The sequence below is a fragment of the Rana temporaria genome, chromosome 2 (assembly GCF_905171775.1).
Source record: "Rana temporaria chromosome 2, aRanTem1.1, whole genome shotgun sequence".
NCBI classification, from domain to species: Eukaryota; Metazoa; Chordata; class Amphibia; order Anura; family Ranidae; genus Rana; species Rana temporaria.
The window spans coordinates 303,475,652-303,501,288 of NC_053490.1; the positions used below are offsets into that span (position 1 = coordinate 303,475,652).

The 25,637-nt window shown below is 44.8% G+C and overlaps 1 protein-coding gene across 3 annotated transcripts in view; it reads right to left on the reverse strand.

Annotated features, from left to right (window-relative positions):
• Positions 1–25,637, reverse strand: part of ZMYM4 (zinc finger MYM-type containing 4) — a 142,862-nt gene that overhangs the window by 50,600 nt on the left and 66,625 nt on the right. For all 3 annotated transcript variants that reach the window (XM_040337306.1, XM_040337305.1, XM_040337307.1), the window contains exons 13-19: positions 23,714–23,886; positions 20,200–20,350; positions 11,126–11,272; positions 3,357–3,394; positions 3,131–3,275; positions 2,083–2,198; positions 927–1,095 (exon numbers count right to left, since the gene is read on the reverse strand). In XM_040337306.1, coding sequence (XP_040193240.1) covers positions 927–1,095; positions 2,083–2,198; positions 3,131–3,275; positions 3,357–3,394; positions 11,126–11,272; positions 20,200–20,350; positions 23,714–23,886 — 939 coding nt within the window. The remainder of the gene's footprint in view (positions 1–926; positions 1,096–2,082; positions 2,199–3,130; positions 3,276–3,356; positions 3,395–11,125; positions 11,273–20,199; positions 20,351–23,713; positions 23,887–25,637) is intronic.

The following is a 25,637-nucleotide window of genomic DNA, read 5'->3' on the forward strand; positions in this document are numbered from 1 at the left end:
GTTTGGGAGCCATGTCGCACGACCGCGCAATTGTCTGTTAAAGCGACGCAGTCCTGAACTGTAAAAACCCCTTGGGTCTTTAGCCAGCATATTGGTCCGGGGCTTAAGTGGTTAAATAGAGCTATAGTTAAATGTTTTTTATATTTAAATTTTTTTATTTTTTTTTAGCAAATTGATAGGTTTATGCAGTATTTTTACTGAGCATTTATTTTTGCAAAATTTCCATTATCAAAAGCATTATTTTGATTAAATGTATCACATGATTTTGAGCCCCGTGGCTGGATACACCGGGACTTGCCCCGTTGGACCTGGTCATGGACAGGTTATTGGGACGGAATGTGGGGTGAGTAGCTCCGCATATATGTATTAGGAGTGGTGACATTGTGGAAATGCAGAATTTATTTTAACCCGTTTTAGATGGTTGTGTGTATGGACATGTTGGTTAATGTATCGCTGTTAATGGCTGTATACCACCTTTTAATCAATAAAAAACTTTTGTTGGATAAAATATATATATATATATATATATATATATATAAAAATAAAAATCACGATACAAATATTGCATGCTATATCGTTTTTTGATCTTTGCCCGCAGTTATTTATAAAAACAAAAACAAAAAACACATGAGTATGTGGGGAAGCAGAAAAAGGTAAGATTGTGGTGCCCCTGTTCAACAAATCTCATCATGAGATTTTTCTACTTTCTGCTTCAAACACTCTCTGCCTGTGCACACAAAGCCAAACATGACCAAAGGTACAACACTGCACTCATAATTCAGAAAACAGAATACAATAATGTGAAAGCAAAGTAATGACAAATATGCCCACCAACCATAATCTGGAGATCAATGAAAATTACTATGGTAATACCAAGCTATACTTTTGCCAAAGCTCTTCACACTACATCCACTATTGTTGCTCACCTCCGTGTGATGTTTTCTCTTTTTCTTCATCTTCAGCAATCATTTCTGCCATCTGGAGAATGTCTGCCTCAAAGGGATCTGATGGAACTTTTTCTTTGAGGTCTTCAATTGCATCTATAATTTTATCAGCATTGTCCAGAGTTGTGGGGATCAGCACTGGGACTGGAACCTACAAATGAATGCGATTGTTATATGTCATAAAAAAAACTTTACAAATTATTTGACAATTGCAATCCAGAGTTTAAATCATACATATAAAAAGAATGTTAGTAGATTTTCTGCACTAGTGAAATCAAATTCACACGTGTCTGCTTTCGTGTTGCTGCATTAAGGTGGCCCATTTATTTTTAATGGGATGCCAAAGTACCAGGGGTGGACAGGAAAATAAACCTGCAGTATTTTTTCCAAAAGATATTGCACCACCACACACAATGGCACTGCAGCAAACCAACACAGGTAAATCAAGAAACTCATTTATTTCGCTTTAAAAAAAAAATTACATATTACTATGCCTTTGTTTAGTGACACACTTAGGCATGATTTTATTATGCGGGTCCAAAAGACCCCTTTATAGCCAAATACTTGCAACAATTATTTTGTTATATATAATAATCGAAAATCAATAAACAATTGCCTTTTTAACAAGTAAAATTTCTAGCCTTTGGCCAATTTTACAAAAAAGTAAAAAATCTGCCTTATATCAATGACTATATATTTTTACATTAACACTTCTCTGAATTTTATTGGTTCACATTTTAAGTGGAGCAAAGCCCAGAAACAAAAATTTTTATGCAGCTTACTAGTGCTTAGATCTGGTGGCTACAACACTTGGTGACACTGCCAGTAACACACTTCCTATCCTAGGGTCACAGCACTGATTGACCATACATCAATGAAGGAGAAGCATTGTCACCCTAAAGCAGAAAGTGTGTTTATACTACAGGGCATCTTCTCTCACCTCCATAACATAGGTGAAGGAGTTTTGTAGTCCACAGAAGTGAGCTGGGCATGCCATATACTCTATATAAAAACACACTACATAGGACAGCACTGGATTTCTGGCACTTCTCAAAGGGTGCGGATATGTTCTTGCCCTGTACTAATCAGCTTTACAGGAGAGTTCTAGCATTATCAGTCGACCAAAAAATAAACTCACGGGTAGTGGAAAACTAAGCGGGACTGGGGCAAACTGGGTGTACAGGTGCATGGGAACAGGAATAAACACTGGCACAGGAACAGGAAGCACCAAAATCTGTGGTTTTCCATCATCCTCTGCAGAGAAATACATAAGAGTCAAATAACAGCATATATCATACAAAAAACAAGATATGTCAAATTTTGAACGTCTCAAAGAACTATTATATGACATTTACATGCCTGTTCCTTCCAAGAGAATACCTACACATTCTTAATGTATGCATATCTATATATGCATAAACTAACATTTATTTGTGGAAATGTACAAGGGGTACCTTGTATAAATGTTCAGTCTTTGGCAGTTTCGGGAGCACTTAACTGAATTTGGGGGAGTGACAGGTCAAGGGACTTCTGCTGAGCAGGAAAATAGGGGCAGTTTTTGGGGTTGGACTTGAGTCCTATTCTCCAGGGATATCATTCCTGCATCAAAGATAAAGTATAATGAGTGGCTGAGGCAGGGGTTGAAGTACAAGGATACTTCTAACAGCTCTGTTGGGATGACCTGATATTAAGGTGAGAATAGTTGCTATCGGGAGCACTGCAGAGTCAGAATGTGAGGGATAATAACTCACTGCTGACTTGGGGATGGGAAAAAAACAATGAGATCTACTGGGACAATGTACTATTTAGCAGCATGAAATCTTTGGCAGAGAATAATGCTAAATTACTGAGGCATTGCTGAGTTGGGGATGGGTGTCAATGATAAAGCCGAGCCAGCAACACTGTATAAGATGGTAAGACAGTGGACAAATGGTTCAATTGTCAACACAGCCAATTTGCCTTTTTTTTTACAACAAGCACACATTTGATTCTCTTGAACTTTTTACTGTTCAATGAATGGGCAATCTTCTGCCAGTACATATAAATTCACAAACACCCATTCTATCAGTATGGTTTATAGTCCTCTTCTGTTCGGTACATGAAGTAGTGCTGAAATGTAGATGTATAGTGATGTTTTTGTCAAAGAGGAAAAACACACCCCTACCAAGCTCCAGTTTTACGTATACCTGTTTGACACTCCTTGTGTTGTGTGTGAGGTTTACAAGAGGTGGCCTTGGTCTGGGACAATGGCTTGCACAGTAGAGCTTTGTTCTTGAGGATTCTAGGGGGCTGTGAAGGAGGAAGCTTAAGGGCATCTGTTTGGGTACTTGCCTGAAAGATATAAATTAAATAACAAATGCGTAATACAAAAAAAGTCACAAACGTTCTCATAATGAACATCACTTTACTTACATCTCCAATTATTTTAGCCATTACAGTTGGAACAGCACCTGCAAAAAACAAAGCATCGATTAGGAAACCATACAAAATTAAAAAGGAGTACCTAGACCTCTGACATCAATCAGGTTAAAAGAAATACATTTCACAAAATAAACTTCTAGAAAAAACTTAAAAAAAAGTCCTAGCGAAAGTATCTCTTCAGTGCAGAACAATCTTCTACGTACTGTCAACAATGAATGCCTTCACCAGCTGAACAAATGATAACCCAAAGTGCTCCATAAGTGGGTTCTGCTTACCAGATAATGGTGACCTCTTTACTTAAAAAGCAGGTCTAAGACACTTTTGGCAAGATAATACTTGCTGTAGTGATGGAAACTATAGAAGTATAAAAATCTTTCCTCCGACAGATCATAGATGGGATATAAGGTAAAAATATAAAAGGCGCCAATAATGTAATCCCATTTATTTAAAAGAAGCAATAAAAAAACAGTGCCACGTGACTGCTTACATATGTGGTGCCTTAGCCCAGCACTGAGGCTGCATGCATGTCGGGTGGCCGAATGGTGCCCCGCGGCTCTAACTTGTAGCTGCCATGCGTTCCACCGTCCAGCACACAAACCAAAAGGGACTATAAGTGACATGACCAAGACTCGCCTCAATGTACGTTTAAGTTTTTACGTCAGACACTTTCTTATACTTATGGCGATACTTTGGAATAACATCTATAGACCTGGTGGATTCCATGTAGATTTTCTGGGCCTGAAAGAAGACCAGGCCTTTCGTCGTAAGGTCGAAGATAGGATGAATGGCAACTTTTGGTTTGGAACAGTACAATGGTTGGGAGTACAACCTCTGGAACCGTTCCTGCCACAGGGACTGGTAGGACAACACCCTGCTCCAGAAGAGACACTGGGACTGCATGAAGATTTGCCAATCTGTGTGGTGACACAGGTAGGTTGGAAGTTTTTAACCAGAAAAGGGTCTGGGAGTTAGAGTAGCTTGTAGTCCTTTGTAAACTACTACCCTCTTTCAAGCTGTCTATTGTTCACAGGCTATCAGACATCCTCCCAGTATGAAAAGTGGTGACAAACCCACATTCTAAGAAATATTTACCAGAGGGTAACCTGGGGGACTTGGAAGTCCAAGATTTACAGCTGAACTTGGCAATGGGCATGGATTTTGAAGTTGAGAGCAAAGGAGAACGTAAATAACATTTCTTCTCCTGTCAAGGGGTGAGTTTTTACAGATTGAGCCTTGGATGTCTTTTCTTCTGTTGGCATTTTTGATGAGGGCATCCAGGGCAGAAAAGTGGTGTCGTCCCTCAAGGGTCATGCAGATCAAGTGCTTTTTGTGTGCAAGCTCTTCAGCCCAACATTTTAGCCAAACAGTCCTCATATTCACTGACTGGAAACTCATTAGGGAGACGAGGCAGAAGACCTTGAAAACCGATCCATGCTGTAACTTAGGGCTTGCCAGATTAAGGTCATGACCAAGACCGTTTACAGTGCTGGACCTCTCTGGGAACAGAGCTCTAAAATGGGCCTCATATTGCTTGTAGATAGGGGTCCAAAAAATAGGTGCATCCTTCATTGGGACTGTGGATTCTATGTTAGGACAGGATGCTGCCGGATCTAGAGGGGACAGCCCTCTTACCAAAACCTTCCTCAAACAGATACAAGGCCAACAGATGCTTTTGGAGGTACTAACATCTTTCCAGTATATTTCTCAAAGGAAAACTGCATACAGCAGGTGCACTAGAATGTATTAGCAGCCTTAACACAACCTTGACAAAGAACAGCATGAGGCTGTAGCTGATAGTGATGCAGTACTCACTGTTAAAACTCGAGTACCAAGCTGTAGCTTGGTACTCGAGATTTAACAGTGAGTACTGCATCAGCAAGAGCAAAAACAATCCTGATTTAGAAGTAATGGTAAAAGACCAACTCTAGTTTGATTCACTGGGACTAGGAAGGCGAGGGGCGAGGAAGGGGTTAAAGGGGTTGTAAATGCCACTGGCAGTGAAGGGGTTAAGTATGTTCCCTGGGTGTGTTCTAACTGTAGGGGGGGGTGGACTCACTAGGGGAAATGACTGATCTTCCGTTCATACATTGTATGAACAGAAGATCGGCATTTCTCCCCCTGACAGGACCAGGAGCTGTGTGTTTACACACACAGCTCCCGGTCCCCGCTCTGTAACGAGCAATCGCAGGTACCCGGCGGCGATCACGCCCGCCGCAATCCAGAAATTACCAAACTGGGGTCCCACAGAGTTTTAACCAGTGGAACAATATGCATGACACCTTGGACAAAAGGCACATAACCAAGTAATGGGAAGCATTTGGTCTCTAAAAAACTGCACCAAAGCCAAAATTTGACCCTTGATCATACTCAGTGTCAGTCCCTGGTCAACTTGGACTGGAGAAACACCAGGAATCAGCCCACAACATACCTTACAGCAGGTAAAACAGGACTTCAAAGTCCTTTTGTAAATCTTCCTAAAAGTCACCTTTAGCAGGGTAGGAATGACTGAATCAGAATCCCCTACTGCTCAAGACCCTGGCTTCAACAGCCATGCCATTGACTGCAAAGAAGAATGGAGGATTAGACCTTGTAACATAAGGGTGATCAAAATTTCCACAATGCCTTCCACTCGAGCAAAACAGATGAGGAAGAAGCTTAATGGTGGGATAACTAGTCCCACAGTGTCACCAGAACATCCACCTAAAATGCTGGAAGATCCCTGGTCCTGGAAACAAACCAGTGCAATTTCACATTATTTCACCGGAAGATATACATCCGAGGGTTCCACACCTTCACCCAGAGGTTTTTCGAGGAGCTCTGCTTAACAGTCCACTCCCACAGAGGCAACTGTTGGCAGCTGAGAAAATTGAATACCTTTAAATAGAATATAAACAGTGAACAGCACGGGAACATAGAGTTCCGCCCAAGACAGGATGAGATGCACTTCCTTCTGCTCAATTTCTGGTGCTTAGTCGATTTACATACACCACTGCTGTGGCATTGTCTAACTGAACAGGGAGACCCCTCAGCTGTACGCACCAAAGTTAAAGGGCAAGGCGAATCGCCCTCAGTTCCAGGATGTTAAAAAGCAACAACGTCTCCTGCAGTGACAAATTTCCCTGGACCAAAACATTGTCCAGAACTACACCCCAGACCACTTTGCTTGCATCTGTCATCAGAACTCTTAAAGATGGAGAGAGAAACCAATTCATAGAGTTACGTGTGCAGTAATAACAGCATTCAAGAATCCGATGACTGGATCCTCCTGTCCCATGCCACCAAGACATTCTCTTGAAAGGGCCTGGAATGAAATATCTTGAAGGAGGCTACCATCTTTCCCAGAAGCTTCATGCAAAAGGTAAATCTGGTAATTTGTCAGCTTACTGAGCAAGTCTGAGTCCTCAGAGCAAGACATTTGTCTGGAGGAAGGATCACTTCTGCTTAGTCAGAATTCATCCAAATCTCTCCAGTGTGCCTAGTGTTCTGGTTGAAACGGTATCCAGAATGATTGTATCGGTGTACTGAACAAAATTAAATAAAATCAGTGTTCCAATGAATAAGGTAAAAACAAACCATGTGAAACAATGCAGAACAATGTAATACGATAATAATCAATATAAAAGCAGGAGCTTATAAAAAGCTGGATACTGCAGGTAACCTAGAGTGCTATACAATACACTGCTGATACAACTCTGGAAGTGCTGCTTCAATCCAGCATGGTGTGTGCTACGTGGCTGTGAAAAACAAAGGAGGGGGAGAGAGAAGTGCAACAACCATAGTGTAGAGCAGTGTTTCTCAACTCCAGTCCTCGGGGCGCACCAACAGGTCATGTTTTCAGGATTTCCCTCAGATCAAACTGCTGTGGTAATTACTAAGGCAGTGAAACTGATAAAATCACCTGTGCACAATAATGAAAAGCCTGAAAACAAGACCTGTTGGTGCGCCCCGAGGACTGGAGTTGAGAAACACTGGTGTAGAGCATGTAAAAAACGAATTTAATGGAAAATGTAAATTGCACTCACAATAATAGAAACTCAGCATGACAGGGCAGGCAACCAGGAAGTCTTGAATTGGCCACTGGCAAGGGAGCAGATGAGTGTGAACTAGGAGCTGCTAAAGAAGCAAGATTGCTTTGAAACACATTCCTGTCCCAGCTCCCTCCAGCGACACAAGGCAACTTCCATACTCGGGCTATGCTTTCCATCATCGGCTCCTCAGTCACAGACTCCCAGTTCACACTCCTCTGCTACCTTACCAGTGACCAAGGCAAGACTTCCTGGTTGCCTGCCTGTACCTGCCCGACTGTCATGCTGAGCTCAATTTACATTTTCCATTAAATTCGTTTTTTACATGCTACACTTTGGTTATTGCACTTCTCGATCTACTTTTTGTTTTTCACTTCTATTGATGTAATTAATGCATACCGCATCTGCCAGGAAGCACACATTGGTCTCCTGTTTGAGACAGACCCGGACCCTCAGCTTCCTTCTGTGGGGACACGTCTACAGAGAATTCCAGATCCCTAACAGATACCATGTTTTCATCTTCCAAAGAATTTCCTCCAATGTCTCATCCTCCCTTAAAATAGAGAGGGAAGGAGAGTGCCCACATTTTCACCACCGAGAACCCCTGAGGGACGATGTCTCGGTTCAGATATGAAGAGGATTCTTTTCTAGACACAAAGGATGTGCAGAATCAAATGGGCAGGCATTCTTGCCTTTTTTAATGGCAAGTGTCCATTCATCTGAAGATGTAAGCATAACCCAACTAGTGATGTTTATTACAGCCTCAGTATCCTGTGTATGATTAAATACATATTTATTTGCCTAATCCCTTTGTAAGACAATCAAAAAAAAAGGAATATATTGAAGTCATGCACCCTCAAAAAAGAATGCGTTCTTAACCACTTAAGACCCGGACCTTTAGGCAGCTAAAGGACCCGGCCAGGTTTTGCGATTCGGCACTGCGTCGCTTTAACTGACAATTGCGCGGTCGTGGGACATGGCTCCGAAACAAAATTGGCAGCCTTTTTTCCCCCCACAAATAGAGCTTTCTTTTGGTGGTATTTGATCACCTTTGCGCTATAAATAAAAATAGAGTGACAATTTTGAAAAAAATTCTATATTTTTTACTTTTTGCTATAATAAATATCCCCCAAAAAAATGTTTTCCCTCAGTTTAGGCCGATCTACCTATTTTTGGTTAAAAAAAAAAAAAAACGCAATAAAGCGTTTATCGGTTGGTTTGCGCAAAATTTATAGCGTTTACGAAATAGGGGATAGTTTTATTGCATTTTTTTTAATAATTTTTTTTTTTTTAATACTAAATGGTGGCGGCGATCAGCGATTTTTTTCGTGACTGCGACATTATGGCGGACACTTCGGACAATTTTGACACATTTATGGGTCATTTTCACAGCAAAAAATGCATTTAAAATGCATTGTTTACTGTGAAAATGACAATTGCAGTTTGGGAGTTAACCACAAGGGGGCGCTGAAGGGGTTATGTATGACCTAATATGTGTTTCTAACTGTAGGGGGGTGTGGCTGTAGGTGTGACATCATCGATTGTGTATCCCTATAAAAGGGATCACACGATAGATGACGGCGCCACAGTGAAGAACGGGGAAGCTGTGTTTACATACAGCTCTCCCCGTTCTTCAGCTCCGGGGACCGATCGCGGGACTCCAGCGCCGATCGGGTCCGCGGTACCTGTATGTGCATGTGCCCAGCCGTGCCATTCTGCCGACATAAATGTGCAGGAGGCGGTCCTTAAGCGGTTAAAGTGGACCTTAACTTTTCTTTTGTAGGCTTCATGGGAAGTCATAGCCAGCTAACAAATCCAAGATGGTGACAGGAATAAAGACAGTACTGAAAATTGAGGAGGAGGTTTTTAAAGCCCCCAAGTCCCCCCATGCAAACATGTATGTAGGTCTTGCACGCATTTGTAAACAGTGATCCAACCACACGTAGCGTCATGAACATCAGGAGCGAGAGAAATAATTCTATCGCCAGAGCTCCTATTGAACTCTAAACTGGTAACCTATGGAAAATTTAATGTACTGTAATTTGTCGCCGTTCCATGGGTATATACAATTTTAAAGCGTGCCATGTTAGGTATCTATTTACTAGGCAGAACATCTTTTAGATGTTACCAAAAATGGGTATTATATTGTGTGCACCAAGATTCATTAAAGAGTGTTTTTTTCCTGAAAATTAGTGTAGGATAAACGGCTGTGCAAATATTGTGTGATAAACTGCAACCACTATTTTTCAAGGCCTCTTCTTTCTGAAAATATATGTTAGGGGGTTTCTTAGTGACTTTCTAGAAAGAAAAAAAAAAAAAAACGCAGATTTTTACATGCATTTTTTTTGAGCAGTGTATTGTGATACCATTTATTGCAGATGGCTCCCCAATGCACTGTACAGTAGTGGGTAAAGAGATGCAGTGCATCACAATGAACATACCGTGGTGCATCCCCACCAAAAAAGTAAGAGTCAGATATTCTTGCCTGCACTGCAGTAGGACATTTAAAATGCCTGCTAATGCAATGCCAACATATGCTTCAAGAAAAACTTCACCCAGCTACTTGAGATTTTAATCCACCACTTAAAGAGGAAGTTTTACAGATCAGAAAGCAGCTCGTGTTTACGCACCTGTGTGAATTGTTCAGATCCATAATTAAACACTTGTATATGCAGTATTTTTTTTTTACGGGCATGTGAATGAAGCTTTAAACACCTGTTTACCTTTTCCAAATGCAGAAGTGATCTGAGAAGTAAACTACTTTTACGCTTTCCAGATAACTTGCCTGTTTATATATTACTGCGTTAAGGTAGTTTACCCAAGATTGGCGTTTCTAATAAGAAACTGGACACACAGGGGTTGATTTAATAAAACTGGAACTCTGGTGCAGCAGTGTATGGTAGCCAATTAGCTTATAACAACTTCAGCTTGTTCAATTAAACTTTGAAATAAAACCTAGAAGCGGATCGGTTTCTATGCAGAGTTGCACCAGATTTTTTACTCCCCAGTTTAAGTAAAGCAACACCACAGAATTCTATTTTCTCAAAGAAATGTTTTGTGTAAATGGCACAGTTGAAAAAAAAATCAAGCATTTAGAAATGTACTCTTAAAGCGGTGGTTCACCCTCCTTCACATCATTATACCATTACATTCGGCATCGTAGCGCGAGCTACGGTATGCCGGTCTTAAATTTTTAATCCCCGTACTCACTGTGCTATCGATCATTGAAGAATCCGACTCCCGCGGGGAATGGGCGTGCCTATGGAGAGGGAGGATGATTGACGGCCGGCTCTGGCACGTCACGCTCCCCGAAGACAGCCGGAGTAGGTCTCGGCTCTTCACGGCGCCTGCGCACAGGCTATGCGCAGGCGCCGTGAAGAGCCAACCCTATTTCGGCTATTTCCGGAGAAGCGCGACGTGCCAGGGCCGGCCGTCAATCACCTTCTCTCACCATAGGAACGCCCATTCCCCGGAATCTTCAATGAGCCATAGCACAGTGAGTACGGGGATAAAACATGTAAGACCGGCATACCGTAGCTCGCGCTACGATGCCGAATGTAATGGTATAATAAAAAAAAACATTTTTTTTTTTTTTTTTTAACAGGGTGAACCCCCGCTTTAATGCAAAAAAATAAAATAAAAAATGCAGGTTTGACAGTGCCGGTGTGAATGAGGCCTTATTCAGACAACTTGTCTGAACTGTATAGTGTTCTCTTGTAATTTTTTGCATCTTACCTTGTAGGACATTGGTAGAGGTTGCAGTAGGCTGCGCAGCAGGGGCACTTGCGAGTGACACCACATTGGCAATGACTGGAGTGGAATCTTTAGCCCCAGAGGAGCCTGGGGAAGCTGGAACTGGTTGAATCATAGGGGCATTGGATGCTGCAATAAAAAAAGCATAGGCTTACAAAAGTATTCCACAAGACTGGCATTGACAATACTTCTTAAATAGTCAGATATTGCAGGAACAAACTAAGGAAAATCAAAACATTAATGAAAGAGTTACCAGGTAACTCACATTTTAAGAATCTTCCAGGATAGCATGTGACAGAAGATCCCCCTTTATGAAGCAATAAATACATCATCCACTATCAATAAAAGAGCACAGACACCCAGTAACCTCAGTACTAAGCATGAACTGAAGGTAAAAGACTGAAAAGATAATGCTCTAACATATAGTACTGGGCGTGAGTCCCCGCTTGTCCTGAAAGATTCTGGGAAAATCGAGCCAACAGGTAACATTCTGTTTTTCCCAGTAATCTTCCAGGATAGCATATCAGAGGACAAGCTAGAAATACCTGCTTAGGGTGGAAAAGCAGTCTGCAGAACCTTCCTATGGAAGGCCTGGTCCTGGCCAGAGAGAGGATCCACCCTATAAAGCCAAACAAAGATTTGAAAAACATTGGCTGCCTTACAGGTGGTCTGGAAGCTCTCCCGCTTTTTCTGCCCATGATAAAGGTCAAATTCTTTGCAGAATGTACTGCAATGCCTTCTAGTAGGTTAAGTACCGTATTTATCGGCGTATAACGCGCACCCTAATTTTAGGAGGGAAGTTTTAGGAAAAAAACAACTTTCAACAGCCCCTTTTATATTCCAAAGCCCCCCTGCACATTACACAGATCCCAGCACATAGATCCCAGCACATTGCACATAGATCCCAGCACATTGCACATAGATCCCAGCACATTGCACATAGATCCCAGCACATTGCACAATACTCTGCCCTCCTACCTGCTTCTCCTGTCACAGCATGAGCCGCTCCACGCACCCAGCTTCGACGTCAGCCGATACCCGCGCCAAGTTTGAATACTGCGCCGGCATATACCGAGCGCAGTACACTCGCGTATAGTCGGCAATGCTCGGCTACTCTCGCGCTCACGTCCTGTACGTCCAGGACGTGAGCGCGAGAGGAGCCGAGCCTGCCCGACTATACACGAGTGTACTGCGCTCGGTATATGCTGGCGCAGTATTCAAACTTGGCGCGGGAAAGCGGGTATCGGCATATATGGCGCACCCACGATTTTGCCCTGATTTTCAGGGCAAAAAGGTGTGCGGTATACGCCGATAAATACGGTAATTGAGCCTGGTAAGAGATTAGAATGGAGTTTTCCAGTTTTCAAAGGATAATACCCTAAGGTCAATTGCTGCTGTGTCCGTCCATGAACTCAGAGAAATTGATTTTATGGTGAGTGCAAAAAATCCTATTTTTGGTAGCCCCTGTTTTAGCAAAAATGATCTACACATACTTGGCCCCCTCATGGGTACAACTGCCCAAGACCGACCACCCACCTACAGCAAGTCTGCGCCTCACATCATGGCTTATGAAAGGGAAATCTTAAAAAAAAAAAATAACAAATTTGTGTCTACTATGGCTAGAAGAAAATACCCACTATAGTACTTATTGAAACATTTTGAAAAAATGTTCCCACTGGCAAATTTCAAGTGGTACCAAGGATCGTCCGGTCAATTCTTCAGTCCTGGTTTCTTGCAGGATAGAGCTGACAAAAGGTTGTCATATAGCACCTTAACAGTACAAGTAGCAAGTGTCATGCAACTTTCTGGAAGTCATATTGGCAGGAGAACCTCTCATTAAGATATTACTTCTGTCTTCTGCAGGAACCGAATGGCCCCTAGTTAGTAAGTTCACTACTTGGGACCACTCAACAGTTTAGAGGTTTCCTGCAGGCACTTATGAAACCCATTGAAGAATATGCCGAGGAGATACTGACTGCTCGGCTGCAGGGATCGTGAAATGTCTCCCTGGCTGTTATTAGCGCAGCGCCGTGCACACTTCCTGGCGGGCTCTGCACGTGTTCTATGCGAACACGCCAGAGCTCATCCTTACTCAGCACCAATCCAGTTTCGTTTTGCAAAACCTTCACTGCCCTCTATTGGCTCTCTGGGTCTGTACATCAGAGAACCAGGAAACAACAGCAAAAACTAAACTAAACTGTAGGTACATTATATGATTGTTTTTTATCTATTTTTAATCATTTTTAAAAGGAATCAGTTAACTATTATGTCTCTATACCCTGTAAACAGTCATTTCAGCCAAAATTTTTTTTCCTTTAGTGGCCATTTAAGGCGAGAGCCTGATCCACTCCACGCTGCAAGAACAGCAGAATCCGGGACAACACGTATGTACGGGGGTGCCAATTCATCTCCTCACACAGAGATGTAGGCCTTCTACGTACGATGGTAAATCTTCCGTGAAGTAGCCTTCCGTGCACACAGCATGGTAGAGATCCCCGAGTCCGACAGGCCTCGATCCTTCAGCACCTGGCTCTCAACAACCACGTCATTAAAGCCAACGACTGTAAAGCAGGGTGGAAAATAGGACCCTGCGACAGAAGATCCTCTCGCAGAGTCAGACGCCAAGGAACGTCTGCCACCAGATGCACCAGATCCTTGTACCAGGGATGGCGCGGCCAATCCGGAGCGATCAGGATTGTTGGTATCCCCTAGGCTTCCACTCTGTGCAGCAGGCGAGGAAGAAGCTTCAGGAGGAGGGAAGGTGTAGATTAGGCGATATGAACCCCATGGCGCTACCAACGCCCACGGGTCTCTTGACCTGGCAACTAACCATGACACCTTTCGATTGAGACGGGACGCCAGAAGATCCACGTCTGAAGGTGGCCCATTTCAGACACAGACTCTGAAACACATCCGGGTGTAGTGACCATTCTCCTTGGTCTAGCGTTTGGTGACTTAAAGGGTCACTAAAGGAATTTTTTTTTTTTTTTTTTAAGCTAAATAGCTTCCTTTACCTTACTGCAGTCCTGGTTTCGTGTCCTCATTGTTTGTTTTTGCTTTGAAGTAGCTGTAATCCTTCTCTGATCTCCACACTTCCTGCTTGTCTGGCTCCTTATGAAAAAACTCATGCGAGCTTCTTACTGTGGACCATGATCAAGAAGGTGTGATTACTGTGTGTCTAAAACTCCTCAGAACCAATCGGATTCATTTTTTTTAAAAAACACTGCCCTGTGTTTGTTTGTTTTTGTTCTGTGTGTCTCTGTACATCACAGAAACATGAAACTAGTTTAAAAACGAAACTGAACTGTAGGCACATTATATGATTGATTTTTATCCATGTTAACTGATTCCTTTTAGAAATTATTAAACTATTATGTCTCTATACCCTGTAAACAGTCATTTCAGCAAAAAATGTTTTTCCCTTTACTGCTCCTTTAAGCAGTCCGCCTGCCAGTTCTGTACCCCCAGAATGTACACGGCCGACAGAGCCGGTACCTACTTTTCGGCCCACCGGAAGATGTGCACGACTTCCGCCACTGCAGCCGAGCTCCGTGTGCCCCCTTGATGATTGACATACGCCACAGCCGTGGTGTTGTCGAACTGGATCCTGACCTGTTGGTCCTGCAGACCCAGAGACCACTTGGAGAGGCACAGCCTGATCGCCCGGAGTTCCAGGACATTGATCGGGAGCCGGGACTCCTCCCGAGTCCAGCGCCCCTGGGCTGACTGGACACCCCAGACACCCCCCCCCCCCCAGCCAGAGAGGCTGGCATCCGTCGTGACCACCGTCCAATGGCATGGCAGGAACGATTTCCCGGTCCGAAGTACCGGAGATGTCAGCCACCACACTAGGGAGGACATGACCAGGCAACTCACCTGGACCTGGTAATCCAGAGACGAAGGAAGCTTGTCCTAACATGACAGAATTTCTCTCTGTAACACTCGAGTGTGGAATTGAGCATACGGAACCGCCTCAAAGGAGGCCACCATCAGACCCAGAACCCGCATGCAAAAGCGAAGCGACGACCACCTCTGGATCGCCAACCGCTGCACCGCAGATTGCAGTGTCTGTAGTTTCTCCGTTGGAAGGAAAACTCTCGCCTCCGAGGAATCCAGGATCAACCCCAGGTATTCTAGACGCTGGGACGGTACCAACACTGACTTCTGGACATTTAGCAGCCAACCGAATTCCCAGAGGGCCTAGCAGGTGATAGACACATCCACCTCTAACTCTGAGCTTGAAGAAGCTCTCATGAGAGGGTCGTCCAGGTATCCTACGATAGCGATCCCGCGCTGTCTCAGCAGGGCCATTATCGGAGCGAGCACCTTGGTGAAAACCCGAGGTGCCGAGGCCAGGCCGAAAGGGAGGGCCACAAATTGAAAGTGGTCCTCCCCGTTTGCAAAGCGCAGAAATCTCTGGTGCTTTGCGCATATGGGGATATGCAGGTACACGTCCTTGATATCCAAGGACGCCAGAAAATCCCCCTGATGGAGTGCCGCCACTACAGAGCGAACCGACTCCATCCTGAACTTTTGCACCTTGACAAAACAGTTGAGGGCCTTGAGGTCCAGGATTGGACGGACCCCTTTCTTCTTGGAGACTACAAACAGATTGGAGTAAAACCCCTGAAACTGTTCCAGTAAAGGAACCGGCACAATCACTCCCCTGACCAGCAGATCCTGAACAGCCCCTGACAGGGCCTCCCGACGTTCCGGAGGAAGCTGGAGGTTGGAAGGAAAAAATCTGTTTGGCGGACAAGAGAGAAACTATCTTGTACCCCGAGGAAACTACTTCGCAAACTCACCAGTTGGAAAGAAGAGACCTCCACCAAGCCGCAAATTCGTGAAGCCGGCCCCCCACCCGAGATACGGACGGGGGCAGACCTTCATGCGGAAGCAGGCTCATCTGCAGGCTTGTTGGGCTTGCGGAACCAGGGGCGCTTCAGCGGGCGCCTTAGCGCCCTGGAAATGTTTACCTGCCGCACCGGGCGGGAAGAAAAAACGTTTGGGTGCGGTAAAGGAGGGCCCCTGCTTACAGCGAGGCTCCTTACCTTTTCCCAATTGTGGGAGCAGAGTACTCTTGCCTCCCGTGGCATCTTTTATGATGTCATCCAGAGACGCCCCGAAAAGCCGTTAACCCTTAAAGGGTAAGTCCACCAAGGCCTTTTTAGAAGACTGGTCCGCAGACCAACACTTCAGCCACACAAGGCAGTGTAACTCCACCGCGGAGGCCCTGGAGAGCAAGGGAAGCGTATCCAGAGCCGACTCACAGACAAATTTTAGGCCCTGCACCAACTGGTCGGCCAGCGCCACACAGTCCTCAGAGGCATTATGCGCCTCCAGCTCCTGCAGCAACAACTTTGCTCGTTCGGTAAGTGTCTGACACTAGAGCCCCCGCCAAGACCGGTCTCACTGCCTACCCCACCACTGTGAACATGGAGCGGGCCACAGTCTCAGCTCTCCTATCTGCGGGGTCCTTAAAGGCGAGAGCCCCTTCCACAGGCAATGTGGTCGCCTTGACGGAGGAGAGGTCCACTTTTTAAGGAAGTCCTCCTCAAACGGATAACGGACCGCAAAGCATTTTGGAACAGAAAAAAATTTCTGCGGCCGATCTTATTCCTTGTACAAAAATTTTTCCAGATAAGGAACACAAGGAAACACTTTTGCAGTGCGGGTCGGCTTGCGGAACACAAAAGGGACCGACATCCCTGATGACTCCGCTGAATCCTCAAGTTTTTGAGTATCCCGCACAGCAGTGATAAGAGCTCCAACAAGCACCCTATCATGCGCTGACCCTGGGGCAGAGTCATCCTCACTGTCCGTGTGGACTAGGCCTGCATCCACTAACATAACGGAACCAGGGCCGGACGCAGTAGCAGGTCCCGATTCCGTGTCAGAGACATCCCCAGAAGAAGGCGGGGGCGCTTTTTACCCCCCCTCTGGCCACTCGCCGCTTCGATCCTGGCAACAAACGCCTGAAGGACTGCCGTCATAGCATCCACGGAGGCCGCAGGAACAGGAGCACTAAGGGTTAACTCCGGCATTTCTAGGGGAGAAGCCTCCAGTTCGGACGCCATGCTGACCTACTCCAATGCCACCCTTGTACTGCAAGGCAGGATCCACAGGCCACCCTCCCGGCCGCAGCAGAGAGCAGGGGACCCCCCAGAGGACTCACCACCCGACCAGGCTGTACTGCTGCTGCGACTGCCCAGAGCGCTGTCCGTGCTGTGCCATCCCTTAGGAAGTGTGCTGGAGCCGTTCGCGCCGTTATTCTGGCCACTAGAGCCAAAAACCCCTTCCAAAATGGCCACCGGCATGCAAAAAACAGTATGCGGGCTACAAGAAAATGGCCGTCGATCGCCAAGTCACCGGCAAAATGGCGGCCGTGCACAGTGCATAAAACACAGTAAAAAAACAGCAAAACATCCAGGCCCCCCCCCCCCCCCGCATCAATAAAGATCACCCAGCACCCCCGACAGCAGCCCCAGCCACCGGACGGAGCCCCCCAGGCGGACCCCCCAAAATGCGGGGAAGGAGGGAGAGGAAGGGAGAGAGGAAAGTAGGGCGGACCCCCGATCGACCTCCCTAGGAATGCACCAGCCGAACCACCATGCCAAGGCAAGAGAACTGCTACTTACCCGTCCTGCGACCACTGGCTGGCGACATCCCGGACAGAACCAACGTCCGCGCAGTTACGGCATGGCTGTCGGCCCAGCACACTATGACACGGACATAAAGCCCGGTTATATGTGTGCCCTATAGCGTATAGCTCACTGGCCACCCCTGGAGCAATGGGGCATGTCGTGGACGGCCCAGCGCGTAGCTAAAGGCTGGCACACACTCGATGGCCGAACATGGGGTGACTACAAGGATCGAGGATCCAGTCTGTCACCCAGTCGGCAGTTGATTGTAGATCCCAGGATCCAAAAATGCAGGAAAAAAGAAAAGAAAAGAAAAGCGAGAAAAATCTCAAAAAATCTCCAGAGCACATGGGCCCAGAAGAGCCATGTCATCTCCTTTTGCAAGGAGGCACAAGCCATTTTTTAAATTCCATTGGAGTGAAGGCACACTAAGGCCCGGCCGAGGCCTCCATACTTTTCTTCATGCAAGAACTGTTCCAGTTTTTAGTTTCTTTGAGGCGAGAAGGTCCACCTCTGGGACTCCCCATCTGGCTGCAATCTGACTAAATGCCTGCTGGTGTAGTGTTAAAAACAGTAGACAGTTTTTGACACGTCTTCTATTAATTTCTTCTTCTCCTGCATCATCTTGGCCCCCTGCTGCTTCTTCCACCCTTTCTTCGGTGTCCTTCCTTTGCCACCACTCCCGCTGACGACCCTCCTCCGATGATGCATCGCACCAATCTGTCCGCGCCGATGTCCTGCATCTTGTAAATTACGATGGGGGCGTGGCAATCCGATTACGTCACACAGAGGCCACACCTCCTTGTGACGTCACCACCTGGGGTATGATGGGACTGTGACGTCATAGGGGGTGTAGCCTCCGTGTTATGTAATCCGATTGCCACGCCCCATCATTATTTAAGAAATGCAGGACATCGGCGCCGACAGATCAGCAGGGTGTAGCATCGGAGGAGGGTCGTCGGCGGTAGCGGAGGCAGAGGAAGGAGGACACCGGAGAAAGAAGACTGGAAGAAGAAGCAGGGGGAGAAGATGAAGAAGATAATAAAAGACTGGCCAAAAACAGTTTACTGTTGTTTTTAACACTACACTACTTTTTCGGTGAATGGGGGTGGGGGGGGTCAGATGAGGGGGGCTCCCCTTGTCAAAGGGGGCTTTCAGATTCCGATAAGCCCTGCACCCGCAGACCGACAACCACCGGGCAATGGTTGCCGGGAAGAGGCCAGTGTCCCCATCAACATGGGGGGCAAGGTGCTTTGAAGTGGTGGGGGTGCAGAGCCGCCCCTTCCCTAAAGCACCCATCCCCCCATGTTGAGGGCATGCAGCCTGGTATGGTTCAGGAGGGAGGGCTCGCTCGTCCCCTCCCTTTCCTGACCTGCATGCTTGGATAAGGGTCTGGTATGGATTTTGGGTGGACACCCACACAAGTTTTAAACTTTTTTTTAACTATTTTTTTTTTTTTTACATTAAGCGGGAAGCCAGCTGACGACTTCCCGGCCCCCTCCTTAGCAACCAGCTAGATACATTGTTAAAAAAAAATAAAAAAATACGCAAATCGCTGCAAAAACACGGTACCTGCATTTTGGATGCGGGCCCATTGAATTCTATTACATGCAAAACGCTGCATTTTGCGGGAATGAAAGTCTACAACCCTTTCCAAAAACGCAGAGGCACAAAAATGCATTGATGTGAACATGTTCCATAGGAACCCATGTTAAAAAATTTCCCTGCATTTCTGCAAAATGCATAAAAAAAGCATTAGTGTAAATCGAGCCTTATATGTGCTGTACTAGATAAAGTTAATCTGTAAAATACTCAAAAAGGTAGTGAAAGATTTACCATAGGGGCGGCAAAATTTTAACCATAATGGCAACATGTAAAAACGATGTTTAGTATACCCTTTTGCAGTTTTGTACTTAAAGTGGAGTTCCACCCATATATACATTTTTTTTTTAACCAAAAAAGGGCTGTTGCTATGCGGAAGCATCTCTTCTGCCTCGTCCTCTTCTTTCTTCACCCTGCGTCGCGGTGTTTTGTAGTGAATGGGGTGCGCTGCCTTCTAGGAAGTGTGTGTGTGTGTGTGTGTGTGTAACCCAGGAGGCAGCCACCCATTCACAAAGTGCCGTGCGAGTGGCACATGCGCAGTGGGAAACGGGCAGTGAAGCCGTAAGACTTTGCTGCTTGTTTCCCTTAGTCAGGATGGAGGCGCCAGGACCGATCGATCAGTCGGGGGCCCATCATCGCTGGCGCCTAGGACAGGCAAGTGTCCTTATTAAAAGTCAGCAGCTACACATTAAAAGCAAGGTTTGCTGAAAGAAGTTTAATGCCGTTACTCACCTTTCTTTTCATCATGAATGTATACTGTTAAACAAATAAATTAGTTGCGAGTATAAATATTACGGTGCTGCATCAACAAACCTGTATTGTTGACTGGAGATGCTTCTCCTGTGCTCGGCTGACTGCAGAACACCACTAAACACATTAGGTTACAAAAGTGCTTCATCTCCCCTCTCCACTTCAGCGATTCGTTCAGCTTGCCTTGTCGCTTGCAACTTTCACATTTACCCATCTAATTAAAAAGGAAATTTGATTATTAGATGTTCATTACTCAAATAATAATTCTAAGAGCTTATCGAGCACAAAATGTGAAATCAACAAACTACAATCATAAGGTTTTACATGTTTGATATGTGGTCCACATATACATTTTATGGAGCAGTCTCAACGGGTATAGCTGGAAGATATACTGAAAAGGTAACTGTATGATGAGGAAACCTAACTAAAGGACCTATTCAAAACACACATGCTATTACAACATATACATCTTATAGCCATTTCCATGTCCTATAAAATCTGCCTATGAAGTTTATTTGTATTAGAAATGAGCAACAGATAACACACAGATAACAATTGGAGAAAATGTGACCAGGCCCTCAAAATTTCAGAAAAAATACTTTGTGTTCCAGCCTTACCTCAAAATTATTCTAGTGACAACTTTTCATTCTAGTAGATGTGGAATATTTAAAAAATAAACCAAAAAACAATGCACATGCATAAGAGACTTGCACATACTGTATATGAAATAACCAAAACCCTCAAATGTCCACACACACACACCCCTTTGGCATTGGACATCCCCACATATTTTACAGACCTCATTTTAGTCCAAATGTAAATGTGTTGCTTATTAAATTTATCATATCCTCATTTTTAGCCATTTTGAAAAATCTCTTTGTGATTTCCACGCAATGACGACACTGTTCTTACATATAGGAAAATCTTGGTGTGACATAACTCCTTGCTTAGATCAGCCATTTTCAACCAGAGTGCCTTGGCAAAATGCCTAAAAATTGCTTAAAATTGTATACAATCCACAGGGTGGACGAAGCCTGCCTTTTAGTTACACAAATCCACAGGTTTTCATTGTGCACCATTGCAACCTTCCAGCCACCGGCGTCCAAACTACCAATGACATCCCTGGTTGATAAGGACACAGATGAGCGAGGGAGAGAAACTGCAATACTTGCTAGTACCAGTGTGCAAAGGCGTATTTGCATTGGCAGAAAAGTATTGGGTGTCCTACATGTGTGGTGGATGTTGCCTTGTTAAGTAAAACTATTTGTTTAGTTTACATTTTAGAATGGGGCTCCTTGAGATTGTGCATAATTTTAAACAATTCAAGACAAGGCCTTTTCTAGCACTTTGTTTTGATGTCAAAATCAGTATTTTTTGCATTTTAAAGCAGAGCCCCTGGAGAATAAATTGATGGGTGCAAAAAAATAAAAAAATTATCACCTGGTATTTGCACAGCGGTTTTCAAAACACATTTTTAGTGCACAAAAACACAATACAAAACCCAAATGTTTGATAAAATGTTAAAGATGTTGCACCGAGTAAATAGATACCAATCATGTCACGCTTTAACAGGGACAAACGACATGCATTTTACCATCTATAGGCAACGTTTTACAGGTTACCACTTTAGATTTACACTGGAGGTTTGGTGCTAGAATCACTGCCCGTACTTTGACGTTTGCAGCGATACTTCATATAACTGGGACGATTGCAGTTTGTGTGCCAGCAAGACCGGGGTGCTTTAAATGTATTTTTATTTTTTATTGTCTAATTGTTTTTTGAATAACTTATCACAGGCTATAGACACTTTCCCTGTGATAGCAATAGGCAGTGACAGCTTGGGGGGGGGGGGGGGTGCTTGTCAAAGCAATCTGGCGGCTAGTTAACTGCCAAGATTGCTTTTGAAAGGGTGCAGACAATCGGATCTAAAAAAAAAAAAAAAAAAAAAAAAAACACAATACGGGGATGATGGGCAGACATCATCCCAGTATAAACCATTTGCAGTCCAGGGATGTACCAGTGTCATCAAGGGGTTGAAGGTGGTAGTAAACTGCAGTTGAAGGAAAAAAAGAAAAAAATCCCCTTGTCATAATGTGCTAATATGCATCACATACTAGCACATAATGAGACGCTCCTTAAAACAAAGCCTTCCACTGCTGAGATCCATCTTCACCCAGTCTTCCTTCCAGATTTGCAGCCTCCAGCTACACGAGTGGCTAGTGGCACAATGACGTCACTCCCGCACATGCACGCAGGAGCCTCCGTTTACGGCATGGGCTCTGAAGGTCTGGCGCGACATTCCGGACCTTCAGAGCGAATGTGCCGGTGACGTCACCGCTGTATGCACTCTGAATATCTCCTAAACAGTGCAAGTTTAGGAGGTATTCACAGTAACTACAGGTAAGCCATTTTATATTTTACCTAAATAGCTTCCTTTACCTTAGTGCAGTAGTCCTTCACTTACCTCATCCTTTGATTTTGCTTTTAAATGCTTTTATTTCTTCTGAGAAATCCTCACTTCCTGTTCTTCGGTCTGTAACTCCACACAGTGATGCAAGGCTTTCTCCCTGGGGTGGAGCGTCATGCTCGCCCCCTCCCTTGAGGGGGGAGGGGGCAAGCAGGAGAGTCCGGAAGCCCACTAACACACAGCTCCTTTCTCTATATGCAATGTAGAGAGCGTCCTGACTCTCCTGTAGTCCAAGGGAGGGGGAGAGTACAACACTCCACACCAGGGAGAAAGCCTTGCATTACTATGTGGAGTTACAGACAGAAGAACAGGAAGGGAGGACTTCTCAGAAGAAATTAGGACATTTAAAAGCAAAATCAAAAGGATGAGGTAAGTGAAGGAGGACTGCACTAAGGTAAAGGAAGCAATTTAGGAAAAAACATTTTTACCTTTACAATCCCTTTAAACACAGTGCACATTCGCACCTTCCTGTCCAGGCCAATTTTCAGCTTTCAGTGCTGTCAGTATTGAAATGACAATTACACAAACAAATAACCAAACTACATTTTTATCATTTCTGCGGCTGTTTATTTTTTGCTAAACTAATAAAAAAAAACAGAATTTTTGTTATAAAATTTTGTAAATAAGTACATTTTCTCCTTCACTGATGAGCACTGATAAAATGGCATGGTCACTTATGGATGGCACTGATAGATTTCACTGATGACACTTGCAGGCATTTTTCATTGGCAGCCCCTGGGCACCGATTGGCATTTCCCTGGTGGTCTAGGGTGGCATACCAGGTGGTCCAGTGTGGTGGCCATCCAAAGGGGGGGGGGGGGGGGGGGTGGGCTGGGACACTGGGGCAGCGCAGACCCCCCCCGTCAGGAGAGCAGCCGATCGGCTCGCCTCTACTCAATTTGTCAGACGCGAGACTCTTCCTGTTTACATCATGAGCAGCCGTGATTGGACACGGCTGATCACGTGTTAAAGAGTCTGTCACAAAACTGCTACATTTATGTAAGCACTGGAGCTAGCTAAAATCAGGTAGGATCATGAATAAGGATTTAAAAACTATGCTGGCATAAAGCAACCTGAGTTTCCCAGTTTATCTTAAATTGATTTCCTCACCTGATAAAACAGCACTGTGAATTTTGACATGCATTCCTCTCCACAGAACTCTTCCAACTTCCCTCCAAAATGATTCCGCACCAACTTTGGAGAGGTTTGGCAGCAGTAACTGCACATCTTACAGTAACTTCCCCACTTTTTAGAAAGGTCATGTTTGTACAGTAGCTTGCAACCTATAAAAATACACCAAATATAAGGTCAGGACTCACAAATACGATAATTTACTAAGCTACTATTACACACACATAATCTATATAGGAACTCTAGTACAGTAATTCAATCAAAAGCTAGAAAGATACAAGAAATAAGTATTTGTATGGGTCGACTGTTTAATCTCTTGCTGCTCAGCCAATTTTGACATTTCTCACTCACATACCACAGGTAAAAGCGGTATTGAACACGTCGCCATTTTCTAGGTAATATATATTTCTAAAGGTGTCATTGACATGAAAATGTCACCACGTCAGTAACAACCCATGCAATCCATACATATAAAACAAATAAGTAAAAAAACCGGGGTTACACTTACCATCAACGTCAATTTCCAGGAGTCTTTCAGGACAGCCACCATAGAGACCTTGGCTCCTCCTTTCTCAGGAAACGCTGCCTCATACTGCAAGAGTTAAGCCTCACTGTCCCGCTGGCCCCTCAGTTCTCCAAGTACCTCCGGCCAGCTCGAGAAACACAAGAACACGTTCATACTAACCATTATCTTACCTGACAGTCTCACGTCAGGGGCTTCCAGAGATGGACCAAAGTTTCGGGTGGGTATGGGTGCTGTCCTGAAAGACTCCTGGAAAAAAGGACGTTACCAGTAAGTGTAACCCCCATGTTCGTCTTTCAGGACAGCCACCATAGAGAGGCTAACCGAGCACCTACCCTAGGGTGGGACCACTGCTTGCAGCACTTCACACCCAAAGCCCTTGGCCGAAAGTAGGTCCAGCCTGTAATGCTTTACGAAGGTGGTAAAGCTGGACCAGGTTGCCGCTTTACGGATTTGCTCTGGAGAAGCACCAGCCCACTCTGCTTGGGATGTTGCCATAGCTCTAGTGGAATGTGCCTTCATACCCTTTCAACCACATAAGCCTGATTAATAGCCAACCTCAACCATCTAGCTATCATACGTCTAGAGGCTTTGGACAGTTTCCTAGACCATGAAAAAAAAAAAGGAATCAGACTTCCTAAACTCAAATAGAAAGAAGCCAACATTTCCTGGCTTCTATGAAACTTAGAGGCCACCTTTGGCAAAAAGGCAGGATCCGTTTTAAAAATCACACGGTCTGGAAAAATTTGAAGAAAAGGAGCCCTAATAGAGAGGGCATTGCGTTCACTAACCCTCCTTGCAGGAGTAATCGCCACCAAAAACACTGAGGGAAACCAATTTTACTGCACAAGAGTCCAGTGGCTCAAAGGGCTTCCCCTGTGAGGGCTTGCAACAATAAGGAGAGATTCTACGTGGGAAAGGGGGAGCGCTTCTGACTGGTCTCTGGCTGCTTAAGGCTTTAAAAAAACCTGACTATCAATGGATCTGCCGCTAGCGGCTTTTACAGTAACACACTCAAAGCGGATACCTGTCCCTTCAGAGTGCTAACCTTATCCACCACAGACTGCAGGAAATCCAACACTGACACTGGGCTGTGCACGTCAAAGAGATTTCAGTGCACCAGCCATTGAACAGTCTCCACACCTTTTAGGTAAATAGAATAGGTCTGTCTGCTACTTAGGAGGGTCTCCACTAAACGATCCGAGAAACCCTTGCCCCTCATTTCCTCCTCCGTAACCAGGCTGCGAGATTCTACCGCACCACCTGGGGACAACATATCGGCCCTTGATAAAGAAAATCCTTCTGGACAGGCAGAATCCAGAGAGGCTCTACAGCTAGCTCCTTCAGGATGGAGACCCATGACCTCCTGTGCTAGTGTGG